Consider the following 27,055-nt stretch of genomic DNA (forward strand, 5'->3'; position numbering starts at 1 on the left):
GATGTGAGTCTTGCCTCAATTTAAATAATCAATCAGTCTTGTACAGTTATCACCTTCTTTGTAAAGTTTTCCTTTTTTTTTTTTTTTTTTTTCTAATAAGGCAGTCTTTGCTCTTCAGCAGGCTGGCTGAAGACTGCTAGGACCCTTCTTGATGCAGTATTCTTCATACCCGTGCTCTCACCTGCCAGGACTTGCTGATAAGGGAGAAACGAAGAAATGTTTGGGCATGTAGCTTCTTGCACAGTTGGTCCTTATGTCTGCCTTAGTACAGTGAGGGCTCCGCCAACCCCTGTACCCTCTCCTGTTCTACTGGGTGTTAACTTATAGTTCATATAATCTGCCAGAGTCTATCAGAGTCCTTTCTATGCCTCTGACTCAAATAAATCACCACCAACTTAGTCCTGGTTAGCCTCCATCAGGGCTTTAGAAAATGAACTGACTTGTGTTTAAACAGCCTCCCAGCTTATGTGGAGATAGTTACTCTTTGCTATCACTCTGTGTCTAGGAGGGTTCTTCCCCTCTTCCCAGGTGGCAAAAACAAAGTTAACTTATCTCTGTCCTTCTATTCAGGTCTTTATGGTACCTCCTTCTCAGTCCTTATCACCAGCTGAGGCTTCAGGTTACCCAGAAGCTGTTTTGTCTTGGCTTCTTCCTTGTCAGCTCTCTCACTAGAGCTCACTTCCTGAAGAGCTTCATTGCAGCCTCCTGGATGCTCTCAGGCTTTCCTGCTCTCAACCTGTTAGATTCAGGTACTTCCAATTCTGGTTGTTCCCCTTTTGTTGCTCTGAATCTGTTATTACAGCAGAGCTCACGTTCCTTCCTCCTCCCCTCTGGAAACACTGTGAGAAGAAGGATTCCTGTGTGACTTTGTGTAATTTGGTTACGGGACAGCTGCTTGCAAGCACCCTTCCAACCCTGGTGCCTTACTCTCTGCCACTGGTGTCTCTTCTCTTGCCTTACAATCTAGTCAAATCCCCTGCTTAAAACAGGGCCATCCACAACTAGATCATTCCAGCCAAAGTTTGTCTAGTTGGGTCCTGAGAACATCCAAGGATGGAGATTGTACCACTTCTCTAGGTAACCTGTTCCAGTGTTTCCCTACCCTCCTAGTGAGAGAATTTTCCTGATCTCTAACCTGAGTTTCCCTTGTTGCAACTTAAGACTGTTGCTCCTTTTTCGTCCATCTGCCATCACTGAGAACAGTTTAGCTCTATCCTCTGTTGAATCCCCCTTCACGTAGTTGAAGGGTGCTGTTAAATCCCCTCTGTCTTCTCTTTTCTAGACTAAGTAAGCCCAGTTCCTTCAGCTTGTCCTCAGAAATCTATGAAATCTATCTATGAAGTCAGGGGCAGGCATAATATGGACTGTGGGTCATATTTGAATCTGACTGTGGGTCAGAAATTTAATATTTATCTTCCCCTGGCTGCCTGTCAAAGATGGCAAGGCACCAGGGGTAGTAAGACCCAGGGGGAACTGACGGTGGGACCCAGCAGCTGCAGCAGCAGCATGGCTTGCCCAGCTCCGCCTTCCCCAACCCCCTTCCCCAATCCCTAGCTGGAAGCCCCTGCCTCCACCCCACATACCCGCACACCCTCAGTCCCTCACAAACTTATACCCACCCACCTCTCCACCCATACCCCAACTCTGACACTGTATACAAAAGTAAGACTTCATTTTAAGTTATTATACAATTACCTCTAAGTTCACTACACAAACGCATGTAGATCAGGACAAAAATATTATTTGAAATCAAATTATGTTGATATTAGATGTTTGACTTTTAGAATATAGTTTGTTTTTTTTCTGGTTTGGAGGTGGCAACCCCCCTTGCTGAAAGGAGTACTTCCTGGAGGGAAGTACTTCCTGTCACTTTTGGTGACAAGGGTCAGGGGTTAGGGGGTGGGACTTCTGGTCCCAAGTTGGTGATTAGGGGGTCAAGGGGCAAGGGTAACCTTGCGGTCCTTGATAGCTTGCCAAAACTTGGTAAGCAGCCCTCCATCTGAAATAATTGCCCATAAGTCATGTCCTCAGCCCCCCCAACCATGTTTGTTGCCCTCTGCTGGACTGTCTCCAATTTGTCCACATCTTTTCTGTGATGGGGGGGCCACAACTGAACACAGTACTTCAGATGTGGCTGCACAAGTGTGGAATAGAGGGATAGAATCCTACTAAGCACAGTTTGTAAGCAAGCAGCATATTCTTTCATTTCGTTGTGATGCAAGGCTCCATGGTCTTTGTTTTTAAACATTTAACAAATTTTAAAGCTGAATTTATGTTTCAGAGTATGTATTGCTTTACGAGAAAAGCCACTTCCAAAAGCTTGTTTAACTGTTAAATTCCTTATGTGGGGGTTTTCAAGTTGAATGGTCAGTGAATTTTAGTAGACTTTGGCCACCTTTCTTTTATTAACCCCCTTTAAAAAAAATATAAAGTTTCCATTCTGTAGACTTGTAGGAAGAGATTCTTAAAGAGCTAAACAAAGTGCAGTGATTTCTTCCCCAGTCTGCATGTAATCTGAAAAAGTACCTATGAGTAGTTTACATAATTTGAAGCAAGGCACTGCTGACTTTAATCCTTTCTATTGAATTTGAAACTATGTCATGAAATTCTATGTTTTCATGCAGTCAGATTCCTGACAATTTGTCTTCTCTATGCCTGCAGCTGCTACTTTCTCCAACTTGCCTGACGGAAGTCCTTAACTGGATTATAATGCATACTTCTTGCTTTGTTCCTTGGAGCCAGATAGCAGGGTGAATGAAGTCCCTTACCTTTCCTTTTCTGTTGATTCACTAGTAACGGTCTGGCTTTCCTTTTGTGAAGGCTTGGCTTGGATTGTTATTGGCAGTCCATAATGAGTGGTGGTAACTGAGGAACAAGTTAACAAAACGTTATATGGGACTATGTTACAAGAGGAGAACTAACTTGTGTGAGTTTAGTCCAGTTTGAGTAGAAATCTTTCTTTCACAGGCCTTAAAGTGCAAGTGAGAGGATTTAGACAAATTTCTGATTTAGGCAAATCTCTTCACACACTATGTTTTGCAGCAGTGCATGTCGTTTCCCCTTTCTCATCCTGGTTTTCTCACAGTCCAATGCAGTAATGCTCTTTGTTGCCTTCTGTCTCAAAAGATAGACTCTTAGTCCTCAGTTGTAATATTTTTTTCCTTCCTCCTATGTGGTCTTGTCTGTATCTCCAACTCGCTACAGAAAACCATTTTCAGTATTTTAGAGTTTGACATTTGAAAAGTGCAGCCAGCCCAGCATGGATGACAGATGTTAAGATTTGCTTCTGCTGTTGCCATATTGGCTCATTTTAATACTTCGCTGTTGGATAATCTGTCCCTCCATAAAATAAGACAGATTTGATGACAGTAGTGATTTTGCACAGAGTCAAGTTTCTGAACGTAACATTGGTTTTAAAGGCAAAAGTTTCAAAAGTTGAACAAAAGTGAGCATCTGGCTAGCATGTTGATGCCCTGTTGACACCAAGTTCTGCTTTGCCAGTGTCCAAAAATGAGCTAACTACTTGATTAAGTTCATTAACTCTGTATAAGTTCTCCCCAAATATGGAAGCTGCTTGATTACTTTCAAAGGAGCATTCTTGCTTAAAAGTAATAGGCTAATGGAAAAATGATTTGCTGATTACAGTTTTTTTTGTCTGACTTTTTAAAAAAAATTGTCAGCTATTGTGATGCTTCAAAGGAGTTTTTTCAGTAGCTAGAAAAGGTTTGATCATCTCTTTTACAAAAGAAGCCAGTTACATAAGTTTTCATTTGAATAATGTATTTGTAAAATTAGACCATTGTTAACTTGAAGATATTCTGACCATCCTACCTAATGTCATTAGGGAATCTATAAAATTGTTAATGTTGGAGCCATCCACAGCTGGGGAAGCTGGGAAGAAGAAAAGTAGTTGGACTGTGGAGGAGGGAGGAAGAAGGAAGGACTGTGCAGATGTGCAACATGTCTAGAGAAAAAAAACTGCACAGCATATGTGAGGAGAGAAGAATTGGCAGAAATAGATTAAATGAATAGCTAAACAGGGCAGTGTGACTTACTACTTTCAAAAGGCCAAAACTTTTATTACATTAAATACAATTGAATGTATCCTGTTTGCCACCAGGTACTTTTCAGCATAAATGAAGGGTGTCAGATATGGCCCATGGGCTGCATCTGGCTCACAGCGCTGCTTCTTTCTGCAGAATCTGGGGGCATGGCTAGTGGTGAGCAGGGCCTTCTGGCCAGTCCAGGGCTCTGGAACCCTAGTGGACATGGCGTTCAGTGGCAGGTATATGAGTGAAGGCTGTGCTCAAACAACTGACATGGGAGATTTGGCTTGCCCCCACCTGTGCTGCCTTTGTCACAGCAAGTAGCTACCTGCCTGTGGCCACTTGCCACACTGCCACCATTGCAGTTGCTGCTGCTGGCAGTGGCTCCGTGAATTTGGCCCACTGAGGAACCCTGCAGTTTGTACGGGGCCCAGGGCAAAGGGTCAATCTCACACCCGTGACATAATTGGCTCAGTTGCTAGAGGGATCTTTTACAATTTCTAATATGAGGGAGAGTGGTGCAGAAGACAGTTGCTTTACCAAAATGTGTTCTACAAAGTGAATAGTTGTGATAATTGTGAATAATTCAAATATATGTATTTAAAATGTCATTTCAATTCCACATATCAGAGCCGTGGACAAGATTGCACTTGGACTGAGAATAACATAGTAGCAAAAGTCCTAACTTGTAAACTGAGAGGCTCAGGTTCAAATTCTTGCCCTACTGACCTTTGTGACCTTGAGCAGTTTTTCTGGGGCTGGGGTAGTGCAGGTGCTCAGGTGTATCTGTATCGTTGATAGCCCAAAGGCAGCAAGTTCAAGGCCACAACAGAAGCTCTTGTAGTGCAGTCTGTCAGATGCCAGTGAATCTGCAAATTCTGCTAAATTCCATGTCACAAAGACACAAAAAAGGTAAAGCAAAACTATTTTTCTAATGCCATTGATACCAGCATTATATTGATATGATGGATGTGAAATGCATGATAATTCCAGAGTTGCCAGTACTGTGCTTCTTATGTAGCAGCAAGCAAAGTGATTTTCCTGTAGGCTGTATCTATCTTTTGTCAAATGTAATTCTACAACATGAGGGCTTTTACCATGAAACAACTGTTTTTTTGATAGAAACTCAAAGATTCCGTGACTGAATTTGGTTTTATAGCACAGGGATTGTTAACTAGGGGTATGTGTACCTCTAGGGGTACTTGGTGATGTGGGGTATGTGTGCGTGGGCAGAGATGGAGCAGGGTAAGGGCAGTGGTGCCCTTCTGCAGATGGTCGTGGGGTGGGGAGGCTCGCACGCGGTGGCCACCACCACCACCCACCACCCTGTGCCGCTGCCTCCCAGGAGCAGGGCCGGCAGCGGGGCGAGGGCAGCAGCGCCCCTGTGCGGGCCACACGGGTGCTGCCAGGCTGATGGCTCTGCGCGCTGCCGATGGGTGGTGCATGATTGGCCAGGCATGAGGCCTGTCAGCAGGCTGTGGAGCTGCACATGCGACCGGCTTTGGGAAAGTGGGATGTGGCTATGCGGGGTGGTGGGTGGCAGTGGTGGTGTGGGGCGGTGGGGGGCAGCAGATGCCATTGCTTGCAAACCCCCTTCCTCATGTCTGGCTGCTGCCACCAGAAGGGGTACACTTGTCAAAAAAGCTTGAAAACCCCTGTTTTAGCATTTCTGTTTTTATTTCAATAGTCAATATTTCAGTAAGTTTATTTGTACATAGGCTTGATGTACATTGTACATCAACTCATTTTTCACTTCTCATTTTTGTTCTAGTACTGATATTTGAATAGTTTTGTTACTGAAGTCTGAGTTGACTTTTTTTCAAATGGCATTTTACCCCTTTCTACAACACAGAGCATAATATCATTATTTATTTATTTTGTTGTGTCTTGATTTAAAAAAAATGTTTGTAGATTGTAAATGTCTGGTATAATAAACAAGGCGCTGTTTTTCTGCATCTTATCATTATTACATTGGTGAACTCTAGAAGCTCCTATTGGCTTTAAGGATCTGTGGCCCATAGCAGACTTTCATTTAATGGCCTGATGGAATCTGATTCCCAATCCCAATACTTGTGTGTTCTGCCACACTACACATGCATTTTGGGATCATGATCCATGGCGCCATCTGTGCTGGCAGGTTCAAAGCTGGAAGCCTAAGCTCCCTCTGCATGGCAAGGTCAAAGCCAACGAGCATATGGGGTTGTAGGCACCTGGCTTGAGCTTGTCGGGGGTGGGGGAATCCTATGTACGTCCCTCTACTTGCAGCCCAACATGCGCTGCTGTCTTCTCCCAGTGCAGAGGTCAGTTGATGGTCAGCCTAGGGACTGTCAGCATAGCATAGGGCAGCTTGATGTGCCATACATTCAACTTAAATGTGCAATGTAAACTAGCCACACACGTTACACGTTTTGTGTAGAACAGCTGCAAATGGCTTGTTTTCTCATTTTTATTATGTCATTAATTGCCTGAACATGTAGCTTGGTTACTATTTATGGCACGGTAAACACATTATCAAACCATAAATGTAATGCTTGTCAAAGCCGTATGTTTTAAAAATTTTATAACGGGTGTCAGCTCATACTTGTATCTTGCTACAAATTTAAATACCAAATTGTCTCAGATACAGTATGCCCTGGAGTATAATATATACCTTGTTTTTGAAAGGCAGAATAAACTAAAGACTTTTCAGGAGTTATGGCAGTATAGAGTAAGAACAGAACTTAATCTTCAAATGCCTCCTCCTCTTCCTCCTTTTTCTTAGCTGTAGGTGAAAACCTATCTGCTCCTGAAGGCTGTTCTCCGTGGATGGATCTGTAATTTTGAAAAGAGCTTAAGAGGCTCCAGGGCTGTTAAAAAGGAGAGAAAGCAGGAGCAGCTAACAAAATTGCTCTAAGGAAGTTTAAACAGATTAGTTGAACTTCAAGAGCATTTAAAAGGGGAGACAATTGTTGACCTCTCCGGAGTAACAATCTGAACCACTAAGTCCGCTGGCTGCCTGAATAGTAATGCAACAGCTGCTGCACTGTGGAGTAGGAATCAAAGCTTCTATCCGAGACAGAAAATCAGTTTCCGTATGTAATACACACAACCCAGTTTTTGGGAACTGATTTTTTGGGGAAAAGTGTGTTCTGTATGTGAGAATTATGGTATTTACCTTGCAAAATCCATGCTTGATTTAATACTCTTACATTTTTTTTCAGTGCTAGTCTCATAGTTCATTTCAGCTAAGAGTAGGCATTTTAGGAAAAATCAGGGTTTTTTTCTTTTTAATGGCTAGGTCTTGTTTAGAGAGGAACATAGATTTAGTAGCATGAAAATTACATGAATTCTGAATATAGATACTTAAATTAAAAATTATACCTGGGGGCCTCTATAGGCTGTAATTTAGAAAAACGTTGGTAGAAACAGCTTGTGAAAAAAATGCACCATATTAAGAAACCACAGAAGGTTTGCATCTGCTCTAGAACTATGCCTTTTTCCACTTCCTTTCAGAGTTTTGGTGAAGGTGTACTGCTCTCTGTGAAGTCACTGCTACAAAGCAGAAAAGAACTATGCAGCCTGTCAACAGAGGACTGTTTAAGCCAGAAGGAACACAACAATTATATTGAGGTTTGGCTCTACATGACCGTTTATATTTTTTCACAGATACGATGGGTGCTTTTCATTTGCAGGTGTGGAATTGGAAGCTGCAGAATAGTTCATTAGAACAAGATTGCAAACTTGCTTCCTGCAAGTACATTCTTCATTCTCTGTTGTCATCTCTAAGTAACTGGAGAGTAGCTAAAAAGGTGGAGTATGGTGAAGTTGACTAAAAGAGGAAACTTTTTCTGCTTTTGGCTTTTTTGAGAAATAACATATAGTCTAAAAATCTATGAATAAATGATGCATTTGGTAACTAATTAAAACGGATACAAGGTTCTCGTGATGTTGAAACCTTGTATTGGGGGTTTATAAATTCTGTTAATTTACTGAAGTTTTCCTACATTTCAAAGTCTAATGCATCTTTATGTACAATTCAGGGGTGCCCAACTCAAATAAGTTGCCAGGCTGTGAGTGGCTAAATCCTGGCAGCATTAATTCCTTTGCTGCTGATGCTGACACAGCAACACTGACAGCTGTGGCAAGAAGGGCCTGCAGGTAAGATCTGGGCTTCTTGCACGCTGTATCTGAACTTTGGGGTTCTTGCCATGTTTGCTGGTTCTGCTATGTCTGCCAGTGACAAAGGAGTTAATGTTGTCACCATTGCCACAGATTGACCACTTGTGGGCTTCATGCCCTGATGTACATTAAACATTTCCTACAGTGAATAAGTTATTTTCTCTAAAATAATTCTGAACTAAATTGTTTCATTTCTCCGATTTAACTAAGATTACTGAATTATATTGCTTTAGGAAATTAAAAAGATAATATCATGGTTGACCCTTTTATAACTTTAATAAAACAATTATGTGGTCTGCGTAGACACTGAGGGTGTAGTCATGCTGTCTGATACCCTTAGGCCTTAAACCTAGCTAGCAGGGAGACTTGCAGGATGAGACCACTATTTCAGATTACTCAGAATCCCATCAAAGGTGAGGGTCTTCTGTTTAGTATATTTCTAAATTGCTGTTGTAGGTGGCTTAGTAACATGTGTATGTTGACAAAAATAATAAACTATGTGCATATTTCCTTCTATTATACTCCTAAAAGTCAGGTAAATGAAAATTCGGAAAAGATCAATTTAGTTTACAATAAGCAATATCATGCTTGAAATGAGCTTGTCCTATGTATATCTCTCTGTAATTTTCTTGCAAAATGTGGGTCTTTTTAGTTGTTTTACCTGTGTTTTACATGAAATCAGAACTTGAGTTTCATATCTCAGGTTGATTTGTTTATAATGTACAGGTACAGGCATTTTTCTAAAATAGGTCTGTGTGTTACCAGCACTGTCTACAGAGTCCATGTGCATTACAAATGCATTTTAAAAAGTGGTTTTGCTGTTTTTTCTCTCAGTATTAGTTTATAATTTCATTTGTCTTGACCGTTTTTAATATCTAAATAGGTATCTAACATTTTAAAAATGAGTTTCCGGTCACAGAAGCTTTGACTTGATAGGCGAAGAGGTCTTATTTTCAGATTAGTTGCTAACTGACCTCTGAAAGCAGTCTAATATTATTAGTAGGATTAGTAGCACCACCTGTTGAATTGCATGACACTTATCATAACTGTTTTTAGCTGTTTGAAAATTTGCCAAGGTTCAGTCATGTGAGCTGAAACTTTCCATGCTAGACATCTCTTGTAAGATTTCAAAACGAACTAATTTACTTGTTTCTGAATTAATAAAAACTAGGTGGGTTTGCCCAGTTTAAAAAATATATCCTTTTCTTGTGAATGTGTATTGATACAGTCTTTAAATATACAGTCACATACTATTTTTTTTCCACAGGACTCCTGCCTCATTCAGTTTACAGGCTTGTAGTAAACATGGCTCTTTATAGGATGCCTGCCTCATTTGTTGCAGAACTTGGAAGATGTATTGAATGAGGCAGGGGACTGGAGGAAGAGAAAAGATGGTCTCACAGTTAAGACAGTTGCATGCTGCGCTGGATGGTTGGATTCTTTCTAGAGCTGGTCAGAATGTTTTTGATGTTTTCTTTCTTACTGAAATACGATTCTATTTTACAGAAAAGTTTTGAAAAGCTTTGTTTTCAAAATTTTAACAGCTCAAAATTTTATCACGAAACAGAATTGTCATTCTCTGACTAGCTGGCATTGTCAGTGTGCTTTATGATGTTAGCCACATTGTTAGCAGAATCTTTTCCTGTGGTCAGTAATTGCGCTTCACATTTTCTTAGTGCTTAGCTTGAGACCCCATCTTGAACCAGATTTTCTTGGGGTCTGGCTTGCAAAAGGAGTGAGTAACTGTAATTAAAGTTAATGGGACTTTTGCTTTGAATATACGGAGTGCTGCTATATAATCTACAGTACTCAGAAAAGTACATCCTGAGGCTCTCAAATTGTAGAATTCCAAATTAGTGAATATTTTTAACCGTAATCTCTGTGTCTCACATACCCATCTAAAAATGGGGATAATGCTGCCTCACCTTTTATTCAGACTCTGCTCTGAAAATCCAGCAAAGTAAGCCTGTTGTCACATATTGAAGAAACAGAGGATAAAACAAAGTATTGAATAGTGACTAAAGTGAGCAACCATCTGCCCTGTGCACTAAATGAGGCAAGGTTCCTATGGAAAAAATTGTATGTGATCACATAAACAATGACTGTGTCATAATTCATATATACAAGAGGGCTGAATTAGGACTTCACAGACAGCCTGGATGTTGCTGTTTTCTAACTTTTGGCCATTTAATTTGCTACCTTCTAATATTAAGTGTTCTGTAATTAAATGTACCTCAGAGTACTAATATATTGTAGTCTGTGTATAGCAATTACAAAATTTAAAGAAGATTATATATGCTCTTGCAATATTGCAGAATTGTTGCCTTCATCGCAACTTGGACTCGAATATTAAAACTTCTGTGTTATATCAGGACAGTAAATAAGACTTGCTTTCAATTCTTCTCGTCTTTAAGTCCGACAGCCTCCCAGTTGTTAGATAAGAGCAAGAGTTTAGTGTTGGAATAATCTCTTCACTTTTTTTATTCCTAAGGTTAGGAGGTACATACACTTTCTGTGTATACAAAATGCTTATTGCCATGCAAGTCTATGTGGATTTGAGGTATCTGTACTTCTTTCCTTTAGGGATCTTTGCCCATGGAGATTATCAAGCAGCCTTTTTGAAACCTGAATTATTTTTATTCAATATTTAGAAAAAGCATTACAGAAATTTAGAGAATCTAAATTTATATTTATATCTAGTCTAAGTTCATTTTACATTTCCCTTCAAATCAAATTACAAAGGCTTGCCATGTCAGATATCCATTCTTTATTATTACAGGAACAGAACCAACATACCTTCCAGCAAATGAAGGTACTCTAGGTAGAATGGCTCATGACTACAGCAGAATGAAGCTTTACGCAAAGAGTCTATTGAATTTTAATAGCCTCCTCCGTAATTAGAGAACTAATAGGTGGTTTCTGGATCTTGACTTCTAAACTATTTGTATGTTTGTTCTTCAGATCACATTTGTAGGTTTTACTGAAGAGACTGATGGTCATATGCAGGTAATGCATATTTAAGATAACGATTTCATTTCTTCAGTGAGGTCTGAGATGATTAGAAAACATGTTTTTTGTTGTTTTTTTTTTGCTGGGGAAATCTTGGAGCTTTTCTTGAAGAACATGTCTTGGATTAGATTGTTTAAAATAAACAGTCTGTTTTAAACATTGCTGTTAAGGTTTATAAACTTTTATTTTACTGCAGACTTCTATCCTTTGTATTAAGCTGGATATAGGGTACTCTATTGCCACGTGAAAAAATGCCATTTTAAATCAAATTGAGTTCTGGCCAAACAGTTTGCTTTTTGAAATATCTGTGAAACACTTTGAAATCTCTTAAGCTATTTTTCATCTGGGTGATAAAGCAACAACTGCTTACAAAACAAATTTTAACAAAGTCCCATTTAACTGTAAAAAGGTAGTGATTTAAACCATCTCTTCTCTTACCAAGAAGCCCACAGACCAAAGCAACATAAATTTGCTTACCCCTTTGGCAGATGGCAGCATCCTCTGAGAAGCTGCAACAGGAGATGGCTCTTAGCCCAGCTTCTGGAATAGGTGTCTATTTAAGCCCTCAAGAAGCCAGAATAGCAGAGGAATAGGTACCTGCATTTTTTCTCAGTTCTCTGAGATCTGCAAGACTGAGGTTAAATCCTCTGACAGTGTGGCGCTCCATTTCCCACATAATCTGAAATAGTCTATGCAAGTATGGACTTGTGGAGTTTCTGCATGTCTAGTAGTGTCAGGCCTTTATGTTCCTATATATAGAAATAATTATAGGTGAACGATGTTTGGCTGAACTATAGAAGTGATATCAAATTTAATTGAACCAGTACAGCTCTGTAAACTGCCTATTGTAAGTTTCAGATGCAAGCTGAAAATGATGTAAGCCAATTTTAAAAACAATGCAAGAACATCTATAGAATTGTAGTGATTTAACTAAATCTCTAGTCTTTAACTAAATTTCTTTAATTAGTGCCATATCTGTGAAAAGACAGCTACTCCAACTGGTTTGTAATTGCCTCTCTGATTCATCCCCAGGATATTATATGTCATGTGTAGTGCTAACATAAATTTTACCAGTACATTTCATTCAGATTCTGTAAATCTGTGAGAACTATAATTATAAAATGCTGTAATTTGGGAAGTGATGTGGAACACATCAAGCATGACAAGTAATTACTGAACTATTGATTTCATTAGAACATTAGGGTTAATCTTTAAACCATTTTGCTCTTTGTTTACAGTAAAATACAAAGGAAGCTTCAGAGCTGTAAAGCTTATCTTGTATCTTTAAACATCTTTCAGTTTCTGTGTTGATACACAAGCATTCTATTTTTCTTTCAGTATGAAAAAACAGTCTTGTTTGAGCTACACCAAGGAGGCTGCTGTTTAGGTCAGGAACCTTGAAATGACGCATCTTGTCCACAGCTAATAAAGTTCTGTGTGTGCAGGTTTCCCTCGCTTTATGTGGGTTCTGTATGAATGAATTTGCTCTTATGCAGTGACCCTTTTTATACCAAAATTCGTTATCTGTGAAGTAAATTCACTTTTATGTGATCAGTGTGGTGGAAACCCACAGTCAGCTGCTTTGTGCAGTGCATTGTGGGAATGATGCACACCAAAATATAGTCTCCTGTGTGGATCTGTGCTCCTTGCTCATTGTCTGCAATGTGTTTCTGTAATTGTCATCCCCATTATGGCTTCTAAGTGTCCCACTAGCTTATCTCCTACCCCTCTCCCTCTGCTTGTGTGTACTGTCCTTTGTTGGTGAGTACCAAAATTGTCTTGTAAAACTGGTAGAAATGAGTTGGGGGGGGGCGGGTGGTCAGTACAGTCAGTCTTGGAACATATCCCTATTTGTTACATTGTAAAGTGGGTTCCCTTTATGCAAATTCGAGTTATGTGCTGTTTTCCAGGAACCCATGTACAGCATAAAGCAAGGGAAACCTGTACTGTGGAAGATGTTAGTCATTAAATAGAGAGACTTTCATAGTAATAACTTACTTGCATTAAAACAGTAAGATTAACACTGAGTCTCTGCTCTGACTTGCAGTCAAAGTGCATAGCATGCTTCTGTGGGATGTCAAAGTAATAATCCTATAAGCGTTCTTTTAAATATGGATCTGATCTCCATTTTAAATATGAATCCAAACTGTTTGGGTTCTCTACATGAGGATGCATGGAATATAGAAAAAATGGAACCCGCTTTATTGTTTTGGATGTATAATGAATGAATAAAAACATTTGTTCATTAAAATTATGCCATAAAATCATAGTATAATATTAACCTTGTCTTTTGTAGGCATACTTATTCTAGCTAAGACTAATTTTTTATTGTCCAAGATCATAATTAATCATTAGCATTGGATTTTTTTTTAAATTTTGCCTGGGCACTGACCTGATAGAGCATGTGGGGATTACCAAACAGAAGAATCTTTAACATTAGCTGAAATGTTCCTATGTGTTTGCATACCTCCCAGGATTTGCAGTTGCTTTTCACTGCTCTCATGTTTCTCCTATGTGCTTTTTAAAGCTCCTCTGAACGATGGGAGACACTGATGTTTATTTCTTCTGCTAGAGGTATCTTGAGATTTTAGTTAGAACATTATTATAAACTAGCTTTAAGGCAGGATTCTAATGTACTGTGAGAACATGGAAAAGGGAAAGGAAGAAAGTGGTGGCTGCTAATATTTCTTTAACCTTCAGTACTTAAGTATCATCATTAGCATATTAGTTTTTCACTCTGTACTTGGTGTGTTGTTTTGTATTTGAATTAGGAGTTGGCTGCTGTTTCTGCAGAACTCCCAGATGTTCTAAAATCGCTACAGCTGTGCACTCTAAATGAAAATGAAGTCATTTTTCTGAAGGATACAAATAAACCTTTGGAAAGATCTGATGTCCCACATTATCAGGTAAAAAATCTCAGTCTTTTATATATGTCACTAGAAGTATTAGTATATGTTTGGTGTTTTTTTTTGAAGTTTTCTTGTGTTTAAAATGCATTACCATATAGTGCTCACAATAAACTTTTTGGGTACTACTTTCTGTGATTTAAAGGTTATGAAGTGGTGTGTGCAATGCTAGGCATTATTATTATTACTATCGTTATTATTATTATCATTATTATTAATAACAAAAACAATAATAATAATTGTATACATGCTTTGTTGCCTAAAGAGGTTCTTGTGACAAGTCACAAAATTGTAGGGGATGTAGGGTTCTTTATCATAGGTACTTTCCTTTTGTCTTTTTTTTATTAAGATATTCTTTTTGCTGCTGATGTTGTAAGCACTGCACCCAGCAGGAGTATGTTTCAAACATGTCAGTAAAGTGGAAATCTAAAACATACTAGGGGCAATGCCTGTAATGCCCTTTTCTCTTCCCCTTCTCTTTGCCTCAAAAGCCTATGGGCATTGAAAGATTAGTTTTATTTCAACCAGAACTGGCAGTGCTGAATGCACTCAATTGAATGAATCAGCAGGCTAGCCACACAGCCTGTGGGCAGTGTAATCAGCCTGGCTGCATGTTAAGCTGTCCTCTGAAAAATTCCAGTTGGCCCCCTGCCTTTATTCCCCTCATGACATTCTTTTTATGCTGCCAGTTGGAAGGAAGATGAAACCGGATGAGTTAGTTTCCTCATCTCCTCTCAGGTACATTGCCAATTCCTCTGTCAAGTAGCAAGAAGAAAAAAGATTTGGGAAATGTCAGGGGTTGATACTAGATACTTCCTACATCCTCTCCAAGCATTAGGGTTACTAGAATTTGAAACTGTTTTTACTAATGATATATGATAAAGTTATTCTATCACTAGCAGGCATTAAACAGCTAGCAGGCAATAAGCTGTAGTGTTTCAATGTAACAATTTATTTGTTTTAAAGAATTTTTGCATTCAGAAGAGAGATGTGGTCTCTGGGCTGGTGGCAGTCTTTCACCTTAGCTTTACTGAGCTTGGGTAAATTACTTACATGCTGTGCCTCTGGTTCCTCATATAAAATGGAATATTGTTTGTGATATACTTTTTTTTTTAAGATCACTTTTGCTTCTGACACTTTAAATTGGGAGTGGCCAACCTGCAGCATGTATGCCACAAGTGGCACAGGCAGCCTCTGTGTGACATGCAGCAGGTCAGGGAGGGCAGGTAATACAGCTGCAGATTGGGCAGGGGAAGCGGATCTGGGTGACACTCGGGGAGGGTGTTGAGTCTGCTTTGTGGCCCGCCTTCCAAAAAGGTTAGCTCTCGTTGCTTTAAATGAATCTAAGTTCATGTTATAAGTAAAAAGTATGTTGTTAAGAACTGTATAATTCTGTTCTCTTGTTCTTCTTCTCTTTTTCAAGAATCATCTTTCTGGAGTGCTTTGTGTGATGAGATTGTCTCCTTCATTTCCAAGGACTACGGTTAAATCTATATTTACCTTGCTGAGCAAATACGCTACTGGTGTAAGGTATGCAATGGAAGTGAACTCAGTACAGAAACAACATCCAGAGACATCCCATACAGAGGATGACGACACAAATCAATCAGTATCTTCAATTGAGGATGATTTTGTCACTGCTTTTGAGCATCTAGATGAAGAAGAGCCTTCAAAGACCCAGAATGCTGGTTAGTTACTATATTATATGCTGAGAGAGACTGCAACAAATGAGAGCTGCAGTCTGGGCCAAAGACTGCTTTCAATTATGTGGTAAACTTTTGAGACCTATATTCAGTAATTTTTTTAACTGATTTTCTGTTCTTAAACAGATTATCACAGAAGCAGACAATGATATCTTAAATTAAAGTTTCTGGCTTCAGTGGTGGAGGCAGAAAAAGTAAAATCTGCCCTATAACAGAGCTCACAGTCTCAGGCATTTGCAGTGGTAGGGGAGCTGTAATTATTGCCCGGATATTGTTATCAAAATTAGTTGCTCCTACATAATGGTTTTAAAAGCATTTTCTCTTCCATTTTAGGCATTAGCCATGTTACTCCTCGAAGCCACCGTGATGCTGCCTCACAGACGATCCCTTCTCATTGTTTAGAAGCCATCGATTCCAAGATTATTTTTAGCTCTTTTCATCAGAAGTCATCTGCCAAGTCTTCTGCTTCTCTGATAAATATCTTGGGGCTTAAAGAGCTATCCTCCTCTCTGAAGAGTTCAGTCACAACCTCCATTTCTGATCCTTGGGTACAGAGGAGTTTCTACAAGCCATGCGGTTCTTCTGATCAAAGTGTTAATTTTTTGCATAAAACATTGTTTTCCTCCTCTCCTGTTGAATCATCTGAGTCGAATTGCTCTAGCCCAAGTCCGGTCATTTTCTTAGATGAAGAAGGGTATCAAAAAAGCTTGAAAGCAAAACTTCAGCTACCAAAAATTCCACTAGTGAAAGATGGTATAGAGGATTCAGACTCAGAAGTGAGTGAATTTTTTGATAGTTTTGATCAGTTTGATGAACAGGAGCAAAGTCTGGAAAGCACTTGTAAACTTATTAGGGATCCCATCCTTGGTAATCCACCCCAGAAGAGAAAGGTCACTCATGAACAACTGCATTCAATAACCACCACTATGAATCCTCAAAGATTCAAGTTTGATCGTCCCATTCTTCCAGCCAATGTAAGGAAACCAACTCCTCGTAAACCGGAATCACCATATAGCAACCTCTTTGATGTTCCAGATTCCCCACGTCCAGTAAAAGCATCGGGAGAAGACAGTGGGGGTTTGTTCAGTCCTATCAGATCCTCAGCCTTTAGTCCTCTAGGAAGCTGCGCTTCCACTGAATGTCTTTGTCGGATGGATCTCAGTGGAGATGGGAATAATCAAAATTATGATACACTTTACAGTGCATATTCAGATTATGCAAACAATGTTTCATTTGAAATACTAGGTTCTCTTTTTCATCCTCAGTCTTCACCAGGACAAATACATGCAGAAAATCGTAGGATTGCCTTAGGAGAGGAAAAAGGTCAACCTTTAGAGTTCAAAGGGAAAACGTCAGTTACGGAGCAAGATAAGAAAGCTAAATCTAAATGCAAATCACTAATGATTAAAGACAGCATTCAAAAATTTGCAACAGAATTAGTTGAGAAAAGTTTTGGCAGTGCATTTAAAGACCTACAGAAAGGAGTTTCTTCATGCACCAATGCACTGTGTCACTTGGCTGCTAGATTGACTTCTTCAGTCTTTCAGATGGCTTTTTACGAGATTGGCAGACAGCGAGCCTTTTCACTGAAGGAACGTGCCATTAATGGACTAGCAAGCCTTTTGGTTAGTGAAGCTATAACAAGTGCTTTGAAAGAACTGCGATATGTAAAGAAGCAAATATTTACAAACACAGTTGCAGGATTTGCAGCAGACCTGGCTGAAGAACTTGTTTTTGAAGGAATAATGGAAGTCTGTCAGTTTTCATATCCATCATCGCCCTCGGCTGCCCATTATTCGTCCTTTGAATTTGAAGACAAAGTGGTGAGATCATATGCCAAAGATTTGTCTGAATCTGTCATTCAGGAAGCTTTTATTGAATTATCCCAGGTTGATGTGACCTTCACAACACAAGCAGCAATTAGTGTTTCCATGGACAACATAAAGTATGTAAGTGCAGAAAGTATGTTGCAGTCAACACAAACTTCCACTGCTTTTTCTAATTGTCGTGAAAGAAGTCTTGCAACTTTGCATCCAGTGCAAGAATCTGGAAAAGCATATACTGTTCAACAAGCTTTGTTTTGCACCTCTGGTGTTGTTAGTTCAATACCAGTACCCTTAGCTGGAAGAGCACTTTGTCAACATCAAGTTTCTTCTGATGGTTATAATGCAAAAGTGTGCACTGGTCCAGTCTTACGTGGAAATCTGAAAATGTGCAAAGAGTCAACACAGCCATATTTTACAACTAAAAACAGAGAAGAGGAAGTGGCTTCTCTTAGAAATATTTACCTGACTCCAGATCACAGTCAAAGTACTGGAAGTTGCGCACAGTTTTTGTGTAACCGGAGTGATAATAAACAAACAAACTGTAATTCTGGAGTGAATAACATTTCAGAATTAACTAAGGGGCCAAAAAGCATCAACAGTTTCTCTGGAACAATGGTAGACATGATAGTAAATGAAGCTTACGAAGCAATAACCTCATCTAGAGTTACCAAAGCCATGGAGAGTTATACTGGTTTTTTAACCAGAAAAAAAATAGAGAGAGAACCTCATCTACAGTGTATTGGTGATGACGTACCTAAGATTATGTTTGCTGATCATTTAGCCAAACATATTGTGAAACAGTCTGATAAAACTATATCTGCATTATCCAAAACAAATGAGACTGAAGTATATAATGGAGGCTCACAGACAAATACAGATAATAGCAGAAAAGAAGTGTGTAGTACAATAAAGAAACAGGAGTCTGAAAAACAAAATATTGTTCCTATGATTATGGAACAACAACAGATGCCCTTGAATAATCCATCTAAAATTCTTGTTACTCCAGCTCATTCTACTCAGTGTTGTCTTTCTCCACCAAAACATCATGCTCAGGAACAAAAAGGATATGGAGTACCTAGGTTTTGTTCAGGCGTCCTGCCACCTTGTCTACCTGTGACTGTTACTAGGCACATTGTAGAAGACTTCACTAATTCCAGAAGCTGTTCAGTAAAGTCCTTAAATAAACCATTGAAAAAATACGATATGCAAAACACACTGTCGGTTCCTATGGCTTTTGGGCAGGAAAGTTCTTTACTACACACAATGACGTTTGGCAATGAAGATGCTTTGCAGGTGGATGATAAATCAAGTATTAGAGATGGAAATATCTGTGCAGTTCCTGATACGCCACCACCAACTCCTTTAGTACCTTTACAGACAAATTCTGAATGGAACTTAAGGAAGCTAACCAAGAAACTTAAGGGAGAATTAGCAAAGCAGTTTGCACCTGCAACACCACCCTCCACACCTTATAACCCAGCTGCTGCTGGGTTATCTGAAACTGAACATGACTCCTTTGGAAAGGAAGAATTTATGTTAAAACTTATGCGATCACTTTCTGAAGAAGTTGAAAGCAGTGACGATGAAGAACATTTTCAAATGCTGGAGGAGAAAGCTGCACATTCAGAGAGAACACTAGAGTATGCGGATCATTTAGCCAGCCGTATCATTTCAATGGCAACTGAAATGGCTGCTTCTCACTTAGATGCCAAAACAGCTCAAAGAGAAGCTGATAAACGCCTCCAGTTAAATGTGCAAAACAAAAGATGTGCATATACTGCGTTTATAAACATCCCAGAAGAAACTTTAAATTCACTGTGGAACTATGCAGGTGATATGGCTGGAAAAGTTATCAGTGAGGCCAAGAAAATGGTAAAATCAAGGCATTGCAAGCTACTGAGGTTAAAGCGGGTCAGTTGTCATGTGGACTGTCTTCATCTTAGACGAAAGGATAAAGATTGTAGTTTGAAAGAGAGGTGGGGTCCAGTGGTGGACCAGTGGTCCAGAGAGGTAGATTCATCGATGCTTTCTTTACCTCAGAGTTCAAGCTCAACAGGTCTGACTTCCAAGTATCCAAGCTGTGAGAGTGTGACTGATGAATATGCAGATCACATCATTCAAGTTCTGAAAAGGGAAGGTGGTAACAGCGAGTTATTAATGGATCAGTATGCCAGTAGACTTGTTTACAGATCTATAAAATCAGGCTTGCAGCAGGCTGCCAGGAAAATCAAACTGAAGTACAATAGAAGAATATTTCCTGGACGAAACGCCGAGGTAAATGGTAAGCACGAACTGTTGAAGGTATCGAATAATGATACACAAAAGCAAATGAGAAGTAGCATTCATCAGTGTGAAGACCAAACTTTTGAAAGGAATAACAATACACACAGAACTGAATGCCCAGACTTGCTCCATTTTTCAGAGTCCCTTGCTCACAGCATAACTTCTGATGTCAGAAGAAAACTGCAAATGTCAGCAGTATGTTTACCAAAATCTTTAACAGATTCTTGTCTGTATACGAAATCTAAACATGATGACGTCACAGGGGATCTCTTTAAAACAACATTTCTTCCTTTCTCTGAAAAACACAAGCTGTATCATAGTACAGGAAGCCTAAATGAAATTGGTTACAGTGAAGGCATAATTCAAGCGATAGAACAGTATGCCAGAAAAATGGTGGATGACACTTTAGAAATGAGTTTGGAGTCTGCTGTTCTTCAAGCTGCTGAAAACAAGAAAAATGGGGATAGATTCACTTACACCGAAAAGTTGTCCCCTTTTTCTGGAACAGCCTGCAGATATTGCAGTATGAAAGAACATCAGTATTGTACTGAAAGTTCATCTCAATGCCTCCCCGCACAAGACCCCCACACTAGTATCAGGCAAATACCGAATTCAAGGTTGGGTGGTGTCTGTCAAAAATCCAGAGTTTTACACCTTGATATTCCCAAAATTCATATTGACATGGAACAGAAGACATTATTTTCTGAGAAGGTAGTCACTGCAGCTATTGAGAAAGCAGAGAGAGAACTGAGCAACACAAGCTTGGCAGCTGATAGTGGTATTGGTCAAGATGGAATCAGTTTTGCTGAGAGTCTTACTACAGAAATAATGACGTCAGCTATGACTAATATTGGTCATGCTGTTAATATGAGGTAATATTGTCATCTTATTTTTTTTCTTTTTGTTTTAGCAAATGGCAAATTGTTAATGTGAAAACTTCTGTGATCAAAAGCAATTTTGAATTGCATTTTGTAAATACAAATTTAAATTACAAAGTACATTCCCACACCTTGGCTTCGTATGGGTCCGCTTGACAACAGATAATATTTTTATTTCCTTGGCTCTTAAATAGTGTGGTGATGTGTAAGATTAAAATATTTGGTTATGTTGTTAATATTTACTGTGGTAGTGCTTGGAGGCCTTGTGAATAGTTGAAAGCCACAATCAGGTTGGTCCAGTTTTTTCAAGATACCAAATAGCTAATAGATGACAGTATCTGTTCAAAAGCACTCAAAGCCTAAAAGATAGGTCTTCCATTTTCTCACACAACAGTTGCAGGCAAAATGCAGAGAACTCCATCTCTTCGTCTTGATGGCCTCAAACATATAAAACTGAACACTATTACATTTTTAGGTTGTGGCCCTGTATGCATGTTATTTGAAATCCTTATTTGGAGCACATGTAACTTTTTAAATGCAAGTGTTTGATTCACAAAGGCTAACATTGAATTGTTATGTAGATGTCACTTTTCAAGAAGTTTTAATGAAAGTTTCAAGCTAAATTATGGTACTAAGAGCCAATGAAATGTTGGGCAGGGGAAGGAGGGACAGCTGTGCATTATTCCAGCATGACGGAGGTATTGTGATTCTAAGAAGACAGAGAATATGGAAGTTTCTTGGAAGAACATAGTTAGCAGTTTACACTTGCTGTGTGGTATGTTTGTGACCTGTTTCTTTGCACGGCTGTGGAGGGGACAGGAAAACACATTCTCTAACCCAGGGATGTCAAACATCTTTGCTCCTCCCTGCTGTACAGGCTGGATCCAGACCATGTGGTTCCTCATAGGCTGGATTCAGACCCACTTCCGGCAGGTTGAATTGCAGTGGTGGAAATTGCCACAGGAGCCTGTAGTTCAGGGAGCCACAGATTAATGCTGCTGCTTCTTGCCCTGCCCCTGAATTCCCAGTGCCTTTAGGAGTTACGTGAGCTGAATATTTGATGCCCCTGTTCTAACCAACAGAACGCCTGTATATGGACTACCAGAGTTTGCCTTTAAGGTTACGTTTAATTTGTTCCTACCCTGTATATTTTCAAATTTAGCCTTTTAAAAAATGATTACAGCTTTTTAAAAAGTTATTACATTGAATCTTATAAAGCATTTATAGCTAATTTTATTACCATATTTACTTATATAACACACATGCACCTTTCTCCCAAAAATTAGCCTTCCAAAATCGGGGTGCATGACTTAAGCAGGGTATCGACTTGCCTTTTTCTGCACATAATAGAAGAATGTCATCCTATTTCACAGTTCCGCAGACTGTTTTTAGCTCTTTTGAAAATCCTAAGTTTGTCAATGGAGTTCAGTCTTCAGCAGCAGCTACAGTTTAAGCTTTGGGCTGAGCACCCAAGATCTGCTGACGATTCTGCTGTCAAAGAGCGTTTGCCTGAGTAGGAAAGAGAGTGAGCGAGCTGAAGATTAGGCTTTGTTATTATTCTTGGTGATCAGCTCCAGAAAAAGTCTCTTTATTGTGTCTTCCTAAAAATAAGGTGCACATCTTATTTGGGGATGTGTGGTATGTGGGGAAATACAGTATAAAAATTAAATGAGCTCATTTTGTTTGATGTTTTCATGCAAATTCAGGTTTCTGAAGTTACTTATACAAAAGAGAAGAGTCTATAAAATAAAGTTAGTTGCCTTACCACGTTGAAACAGGAAAAATAAACCTATATCTACTTTTTTATTTTTAAAAAATGTTTGTTTAATTGTATGTGCATGAGTGGTAAACATGCTTGTTTCTGCCAGCATTTTGTCTAGACTAATCATGTGACTGGTTGAGCAAGACTGACCATAGCAAGTGAGAAAAATTAGCCAAAATGTTAGAGCTATGTGAAGCTTCAGTCACTGATTCCATTTGGCGGAGATTTGGCCTGATTTGGCAGCCGAATCTCTGAATCCGAATTGAATCAGGAGACCCTTTAATCTCTTGAATCAATTCGGAGAGATTCGACAAATCAGACATAGACACAGCTTTAAATGTTTTTTCTACATACCTTGCGGTAGCAGGCTGCTCGTGAATGCTGAGATGGTGAGGTGGATGGAGTGTCCCACAGGAGCACGGTGGGGGGTCCCCCGCACACTCGGCAGCAGACCCGAAAGTGGACCAAAAGCCCTTCCACGTGGGGTGGACACAGGGGGTCTCCTGCGTGCTTGGTGTTGGACCAGAAGTACTTCTGCCCCCTGCGCTCCTGTGGGACACTTTATTCACCCCACCATCTCAGTGTTCACGAGCCATGCCTGATACCTCGAGGTACGTAGAAAAAACATTTAAAGCTGTATCTATGGCCGAATCACTGATTCTCCAAATCAGAATCGAATTGCTGTCCCCCGATTCAGGCCGAATCAAAATTGACTATGGCCTGCTTTGCACACCCCTACAAAATGTTGCATTGTGCATAAGTCAAAAGATGCTAGAACCCCCTCCTGTGTAGCTGTATACTTTTTAATTAATATAAAGTCTATAGGACTTAAATACCAAGCACCAGTATGCTATGAATTCGTCTTCCCAGTGATGCTTTGTGCTTGCACAGTAACTACCTTCCCTGGTGGAAGAAGATCCCAAATGGTGCCCCCAGGCTTGATTCATTTTGCAAAAGTCTAATTTGTATATGTATGTATTAGAAAAACCATCTCAAAATGATTGATTACCTAGTTTTGGGGTAGTTGAGTGATTTCACTCATGTCTCCTGCTTTGCATGAGACTTAATATCTCTGAAGTGTCATTAAACTGGCTACCTGAACTTTTTTGGAGCAGCATGAAATGCAACACTATAGAGGTGTTCTGTATTTTTAATTTTGTTTAGTTCTGTGGGAAGAGAAGGAGTCCACTCTGCTGAATCTATTGTTAGCCAACAGACGAGTCTGAGTATTGGCGATGATAGCACTGGCAGCTGGTCCAATTTAAGTTTTGAAGATGAGCATGCTGATGAGAGCAGCAGTTTTCTTCATCTCAGTGACAGGTAACTATGAAAACACGCTAATATAGATACAGAATAACCTCATGCTGTATTGATGTGGTTTAGCTTTCTCTTTCGGAGAAGAGCTTTATTTCGCATTTAACAGGAAAGTGTTTTCAGTGAAATTGGCTCTAGAATTATGTTTAAATTAACATTACCCTTCAGAAGGGGATTTTTATCATGCGTGTTTACGTTCGCACACAAATGTGTATTAAAAATTAGGGTATGGGTTTTAACAATTTCCTGGCATGAGTTAGCTTTCATAGTATGTTAGCATAGCACATTGTCATGCATAAAAATCTGTATATTTTGATGTGCATATTTAATGACAAATTTTAATATATTAATGAACACACTTTAATAGCAGTGCTAAAATGCAAATTATAGGTTTGGCAGAATTTGATTTGTTTTTAATAACTGTGATCAATAATATCAATATTCATTGATTTTTGTTTGTTTATTTTTTTATATATTTTAATTTTCAGGAGTGCATTAAGTTAGTGGTGCACTCTGATTTACCAGACGATTTATTAATGACCGTATACTATTACTCTAGTGCAGTTTAACTGCCTACCGTGATGCACATAACTACTGAAGGACTGCTGCCAACTGAGCGGCAGAGCTGCTCTCAGTCCTGGCTTTGTTCACCCTTGCCCATTTTGTCACTTCCTCTCTCTCTTTGTTCCCAGTCCCCTAGGATTTCTGAGAGTTGGAGTCCAAACTACAGTCATTATGGTTCTGTAGGACTGCTCCCTGTCATCCAACACTATCAGTCATCATTTGTCTTATGTCCCCTTTTTATAAATTTTGTTTATTAACTATGGAAGTATTTTTTTCATCTGTCTGTAAGGGTGAAGTTGAAATCAATGTTTATCAACATTTATCAATTAAAAATTGAAGACTTTGTTTGCAAGAACAAGAACGTTGTAACTTTTAAAATTTTCATGGTTTAAGTTATTTTATTCAAATTTTCTATTTTAACTGTTCTGTTTTTACAAAAAACTTTTAACAGAAAAAATTGAACCATATCAGACTTAAGGAGCTGGATTTGCAGGTTGACATTTGTAAGCCCTTTCAGCTGAAGTTGAATTTGGAAAGCTCTGTAAGGCTTTTCTTTATAGTGATATATCAGGGTCTTCAGGAAATGGGTTCCCTTAGGCAGAGTGCACTTACTGCTCTGGAAAATTTAGATTTTGGTATAGAATCCATTATTGTCCTGTTGAGAGATTTTCTGCACTATAAACTTTCTTCATAAAACTTGCATGCTTGTTAGCAGCTGAACATCAATAAAGTAAATTAGCACCCAACATTAGTAAAATAATTTGTACTATAAATGTAGGGTTTTTGTAAATAACAGAAGGCCATCATCCTTACCAAGAATGGTTAACATAAACATTTTAAAGCATATTTTACATTGAGTTTTCAGAGCAAAAACATGTCTAACTACTTAAAATGGAAGAAAGTATGCTTTTTGTAGCTTTCCAGCTCATGACCAAGGACACAGATTTTTGTCATATTTTCCTTTAAAACAGAATCTGTTAGCATATTGAGACTATTCTCGGGGGAAGATATTTTGGAAAGTTGTGAACATTTGAAAAGCAGGTTATAATTAAAGTTACTGTTTAAAGTTAGCTGTAATTTTCACTGTAACAGATCTCGGATGCTGATTTACAGTACACACATTGTATTAGTTTCTAGTATGAATATAACTGCTTTCATAACTTGTTTTAAAGACTTGTCTAAAAACTATCGCACATTAGAACACCAAACTGATAATTACCAAATCCTTCCCAGAAAAATATAAGTAACTATGTTTTCTTAGAAATGTGGTTTCCCACTTTTTGGTATTCTGAAAAGGTTCCTAAGATCATATAACCTTGAAAGCAGCCTTCTGGGTACATTGTTGGCTGTGATCCGTACCATACTGTAGGGTAGTAAAAGTCAAAGAAAATAGAAAACATTACATGATAATATTGCTTTCCTGTTAGTGAGCATCGTGTTGGTGTTAGCTACTCTAATAACTTTTGCAAACAATAGTTTGCAGATGGTTCTTCGAGCAAAAAGATTGAGTTGTCTATCATATAATGACTTCAGTATCATGCTGCTTGTGCCTATATATGCTGGAATATAGGGAAAAGAGGAAATATATTTTTTCCTTACAACTCCAAAATAATGGAAGAATAGAATCGGATTTATTTTTGGTAATGTGTTCACTTGTTATAGTGCAAATTACACACATCAATCAAGAAATTGTGGGATCCATGTTTATATGTGAAGTTTGTTAATAAATAGTATTTGCTACTGAGGTGTAATTATTCAAATTATGTAATAAAAATGTCATGTATTTACATCTGAAACTATATTAAATAAACATTTTACAGTTATGCAGCTGGATCTATGATAAAGTATTAAGGGTAGAAATCTTACAAAATTGATTATAATAACGCAACACTGGATGGAGTGTAAAGCAGATCTTCAGTGGAAGTGCATGAAGTAAATACACAGAAATATTCAAGAAGTTGGGAATAAAAGGTGGAAGTATTTTAAGGAAATTAGTAGCCTGCAATCCACAGTTGCAATGGCTGATTATTTATAATTGTTTTCTGTAGTCAGTGTTCAGTTAGCATGGAAACGGAGGGGCAATATTTTTTATTGAACTATTGATGATTAGTTATTTCAACATTTCTCATAGTATAGAAATGAGCTTAACTTCATTATTTTAAATGAGCAGAGACACTTAGTTATTGCAGTTATAATATGAATTTTTAATGTACTTTTCAAATAGGCATGCTTATATCTTAATGCATTTTTAAAACAGTATTAAGAAATCATTCAAGAGCTGGTAATGTAGAATTACTTATTTTTTCTCATTTTTTACCATGTACTTTAACTGCCACTTCATCTCCCTTTTTTCTTTTAATACTCCTTAGCACTGGATAAAAAGTGAAAAAAAAATCTGAAAAGTAGAGAAATGTCATTTGACCTCATGATGACAAAACGTATACAACACCCATGTTTTTATAGTTTATCATATTGTTCTGACTAGGGAATTAAATTATTTAGCATGCAGCTTAACATGAAACTGAATGCTTCGTATTTATATTATTGTTTTGCTCCTGATTTCTTTGTATTAAAACAGAAAAGATGACTTTCAACAGTAGAGGGTG

General features: G+C 38.6%; 1 protein-coding gene across 8 annotated transcripts in view; it reads left to right on the forward strand.

Annotated features, from left to right (window-relative positions):
* Window positions 1–27,055, forward strand: part of AKAP11 (A-kinase anchoring protein 11) — a 59,558-nt gene that overhangs the window by 11,115 nt on the left and 21,388 nt on the right. For 6 of the 8 annotated variants that reach the window (XM_019529854.1, XM_019529853.1, XM_019529856.1 and 3 more), the window contains exons 3-8: window positions 7,539–7,655; window positions 11,166–11,210; window positions 13,985–14,119; window positions 15,543–15,807; window positions 16,156–20,803; window positions 23,736–23,891. In XM_019529854.1, coding sequence (XP_019385399.1) covers window positions 7,539–7,655; window positions 11,166–11,210; window positions 13,985–14,119; window positions 15,543–15,807; window positions 16,156–20,803; window positions 23,736–23,891 — 5,366 coding nt within the window. Of the gene's footprint in view, window positions 1–7,538; window positions 7,656–9,471; window positions 9,657–11,165; window positions 11,211–13,984; window positions 14,120–15,542; window positions 15,808–16,155; window positions 20,804–23,735; window positions 23,892–27,055 lie in introns of those variants that run through there. The other 2 variants (XM_019529860.1, XM_019529857.1) reach the window with 2 other exon arrangements.

Source organism: Crocodylus porosus, unplaced genomic scaffold, assembly GCF_001723895.1.
Source record: "Crocodylus porosus isolate Cpor-Errol unplaced genomic scaffold, CroPor_comp1, whole genome shotgun sequence".
Lineage (NCBI taxonomy): Eukaryota > Metazoa > Chordata > Crocodylia > Crocodylidae > Crocodylus > Crocodylus porosus.